General features: G+C 37.6%; 1 protein-coding gene across 3 annotated transcripts in view; it reads left to right on the top strand.

The window, feature by feature from the left end:
- The window catches only part of IGF1 (insulin like growth factor 1), a 70,720-nt gene extending 67,593 nt beyond the window's left edge, over positions 1-3,127 (top strand). The window contains exon 4 of one of the 3 annotated variants that reach the window (XM_011386841.2): positions 1,869-3,127. In XM_011386841.2, the coding sequence (XP_011385143.1) occupies positions 1,869-1,928 (60 nt within the window). In that variant the 3' untranslated portion in view covers positions 1,929-3,127. The remainder of the gene's footprint in view (positions 1-1,868) is intronic. The other 2 variants (XM_011386847.1, XM_023527301.1) reach the window with 2 other exon arrangements.
- The last annotated feature ends 1,304 nt before the right edge of the window (positions 3,128-4,431 follow it).

Genomic DNA, 4,431 nt, shown 5'->3' with positions numbered 1-4,431 from the left:
GTTGTGAGGATTCAGTGAGATTGCTGTGTAAACTGTGAAGTGTCTGCAAATATTAATCAAGGGTATTATTTTTGCCATTGTTATTAGCTCTCAGTGACCTTCTTAATCAAAAAGTGTGTGGATAGCTTTTCTTTGGAATACTAGGAGCTAGGATGAGGGCCAAGAAATAATAGGAGAATGTGAATGACCTCTTCAGGGTATTTTCTGGCTTTACAAATATATCTGTGTATGCTACACAATGTGTAATAACACATATTGAAAACTTATTGTGTGATGAGTTGATTAACCCCTTCTTCAGAGAAATAGATTTCCTCAACCAACCCTGGTGAGCTAGAGGAGCAACATTTCTCTTTTTAAATAATCTTACCTTCCCTGGTGTCAAGAGGAAACAGTATTTACTCACTACTGTTTTCCTTTCAAAAATCTGTCTAGTTGCATACTAGAAACAGCTTCAGCTGGTTTGTTTGTCTTGGACAAGCTGTCGAAGTGAAAAGTTTTTGCTTGGCTGAATGTGGGACAGTTTCATAACCCTTCAAGAAGTGCACTGAAGGTGGGTGCCAGCTCCGAGGGCTCCTTTTGACATGCCTCCACTTGCTGCCCATTGTCAAGGGTGGCCAGAGGAATTAAATTAAGACAATGAGCAAAGCAACAGATGCAACTGAGACCAAATCCCTGAGTGCTGTTGTTTTGTAACTGTCATTGTTTGCAACAAAGAAGTCACATGTGAAAGCCTGGGAAGAGAGCCAAATGCAAACCAGACGACATCCCAGCTGGTTTTGAATGGCCTCAACCAAGCGCGTGCGTGCATGGGAACCATGCTACTTGGAGCAGTGTCCGCTCTCCTCAAGTGAGTTTCTGACTGTGGCTTTGCTACGATGCAGAGATGGACCCAGAAGAAGCAGGCTGGATCCCTCTGCTCGAACTTTACACTTTATGCCTCGGCTTTGAGACAAAAGAAAAAGAATCTCCCTTTTGGAGAAAAGGATAAGATCTATATGGTTGGTCAATGTAACTTCAGTTCTATTTGAAGAGTGAAGCACGGAAGATACCCGAATTTCTTCTTCTGGGGATTAATTTGGCTTGAGAGGAAAACTAGAGATTAAATAGCTCATATGGCTTTCTTTTCATTTGTTTCCATTTCATTCTTGAGTATTTTCCTAGTTTTGAGTATTTTATACAGTCTTAAAAATCTTTTTTGTCCTACTTTTATTTCCCCTAGTTTATCCTAGTTTATGGATGAAATTGAGACACAAGCAATTGTCACTTGCACAAGTTTACATAGCTAGAAAATGAAAGAGCTAAGATTTGAGTATCACAACTCAGTATGTCTGTGATTTTACAAATTCTAAATCAATTATAAAATTTCTCAATTCTACTACTAAAATTCTGCCTTTGTCCAAAGGGGAAAAAAATCAAATGAAGAAGAAATATCCTCTTTTTACAAAAAAAATAGCAGAATAAAATGCAATAAAGCATCAGAGAATGATCCCAGAAATGTGATTTTTTTTTTTTTCTCACTAAGAAAAGATGCTATTGGCCAGAAAACTGGATCTTTCAGGCCTTCTTTTCCATCAATGAATCTGTGATAACATCAGACAAATAGAAACACATTTTTTTGTGTGTGTGGTTATAAAGAAATCTGTGGTCTCCATGCACAGAGAAGTAGCTTGACTGAGATTTGACTAAACTAAAAATTAAAGGTCTGTTTACTTATATACGGCTTTCTCGGAAAAACCGGGCCCAAACCCTCTGTTTAATTGGCTGGTGAGGCATAAGATATGAAAGGCTGAGACCCAAAGTTAGAAATAGATGGGCAGGGTACATAAAACTTCACCAAACTAATGTCACTTTTTCCTTCTTATTTTTAGGAAGTACATTTGAAGAATGCAAGTCGAGGGAGTGCAGGAAATAAGAACTACAGAATGTAGGAAGACCTTCCCGAAGAGTGAAGAATGACATGCCACTGGCAGGATCCTTTGCTCTGCACAAGTTACCTGTTAAACACCAGAAGACCTACCAAAAAATAAGTTTAATAACATTTCAAAAGATGGGCATTCCCCCCCCAATGAAATACACAAGTAAATATTTCAACATTGTCTTTAGGAGTGATTGTTAAAAGCTTTGCACCTTGCAAAAATGGTCCTGGGGTTGATAGATTGCTGTTGATGCTTTATCAATAATGTTCTATAGAGAAAAAATATATATAAATCTATATATCTTAGTCCCTGCCTCTCAAGAGCCACAAATGCATGGGTGTTGTCTAGGTCCAGTTGCACTAAATTTGTCCCTGAATCTTGGCTGCTGGAGCTATTCGTTCAGCAGCCTTATCAAAGTGGTTTATTAATTATTTTTAATTTGCACTTCTTTCTACGCAACACAGGCTGTTTGTTTTACAGTGTCTGATAATCTCATTTGTCCATCTCCGCCAGCCCTCCACATCCCCTTTATATTTGCCAAATTTGGCCTCCTCCATAGCAGCAGAAAAAGTCAAGTAGCACACCAGTTTTTAACCCGCAAGATTCTATCTGTGGCATTTATACCAAATGTAAGTTGGATGCATTTATTTTAGACACAAAGCTTTATTTTTCCACATCTTGCTAAAAAAGAAATGCAAATAGTTGTAACTTTGAGGCCAAACGTTTTTAGGTGTATGTTTCAAGCATAGAAAGTCTCAAACTCTCAACAGTTCCTTCGATGATGAGTTAGCGTGCAACCTGGTTAGTAACTTCTCTCTTTTGATTTTTTCCATATAGAGCACTATGTAAATTTCGCATATCAACAATACAGGATATATCAAACAGTATGTAAAACTCTGTTTTTTAGTACAATGGTGCTATTTTGTAGTTTGTTATATGAAAGAGTCTGGCCAAAACGATAAAAGGTGAAAGCAAAACAAAAGAGGAAGCTTGGAGCCAAAAAATGACACAGAGAGGAAGGGTACTAAAAATCCATCCATCTGGGAAAGAGGGCAAAGATCCCCCAATTATGCCTTCCACGAGAAACTTAAGACAAAAGTCCACTGATGCAAATTGGTCTGGCAAGTCCAGAGAGGAGTGGAAAAAGCAGAAGGCTTGGATTTTATCAGTCCTGGCTTTTTCTTGCTGAAGAAACAAACATCTGCCGACCTGGCCACAGACTCACCACTTTGTGACCTTGGGCAAGTCACTTCACCTCTCTGTGCCTCAGTTTCCTCATCTGCAAAATGGGGGCAATATGTCATCTACCTACCTCACAGGGGTGGTATGAGAATTTTAAAAAAGCTCCAAATTTTTAACCTGGGTTGCTATGAGGGTGCAAGATCAGAGCCCTTGAGTTGCTTGGATGCAAGGAATTCTATAAACAGCTCATTCATAGCATAGCTAGGAAATTGATTAGCCAAATGCTCCTGGCATGCCAACTCTTATCAATGAAGCTATCCAGCTAACTAGCTGTTAAAAACTAATCGCTTATCTCTTTTAAAATACTTTCCAAAATAAGTTAGAAGCATTTGATTTACATTTCGAATTCTGCATTTGGATTTAAGAATACAAAGTACCAGAGAGAAAGAAAAAGAAAAACAGAGAGAAACAAGAAGATTTCTACCAGCGAGAGGGCATTTGTTAGCACTCGCTGACTCTTCCAACAGTTACTAGTAATCTAGTAATCTAGAATCAGCAAAGTGTTACTAGTAATCTAGAATCAGCAAAGTGTTTGCTGATTCTCAGCAACACTTTGCATTCAATTTTCTGCAGACCCGCGGGTTTCAGACCTAGCTGGATATGGTAATTCTTTTAATATTATAAATGATACTCTATTCATTTTGAAAAATACAGTTATTCCTTCTTTTTAGGCAACCTAAAAATATGGCACAAGATTTCAAATGTTGAAAAAATATCTAATAAAAAGTCGCAAAGTTACTTTAATAAATTTTGCTCTTATCCTTGGCTGTGTATACATACACATACATATTTAAATTTTTTTTTTGTTAAAATATGCTTTACTAGAGTTGCTAGTTGAGAGACAAAAATTTCCTTCACAACTAGAAATTTTTCCTCATGTCTGCTTAAAAGAGTGGCCCCTAGCTCTCTATGGATGTGTCTTATCCATTCAACCAACAATTGGTATCAAGAAAATCCAGTCATGAGGACAGGCACATGCTGGCTGAGAAAATGTCTCTTGTCTACACATCAAGATTTTATTAAGACAAGGAATCATCTACCATTCAGATCCTTTTTTCTGCTTTAGAATGTTTTGGTGAAAAGTAACCAGGCTTGATTATTTCATGTATACCGTATCCCTTTTATTCTTGGAAAGTGTACATGGAAAACAAAAATAACATCTTTAGTTTTGTCCCACTGGTTCATCTCAAGGTTCAGAGGCCAGGAAAAAATTTTTAAAAAGACTTCCTGGATCTCAAAATATACGCAAAAAGAAGGCCTATTTAGTAGGCGC

This window comes from Pteropus vampyrus, unplaced genomic scaffold (assembly GCF_000151845.1).
Source record: "Pteropus vampyrus isolate Shadow unplaced genomic scaffold, Pvam_2.0 Scaffold16, whole genome shotgun sequence".
Taxonomy (NCBI): domain Eukaryota; kingdom Metazoa; phylum Chordata; class Mammalia; order Chiroptera; family Pteropodidae; genus Pteropus; species Pteropus vampyrus.
Note: the sequence above shows the minus strand (reverse complement) of the source record. Positions and strands in the feature narration are given on the sequence as shown.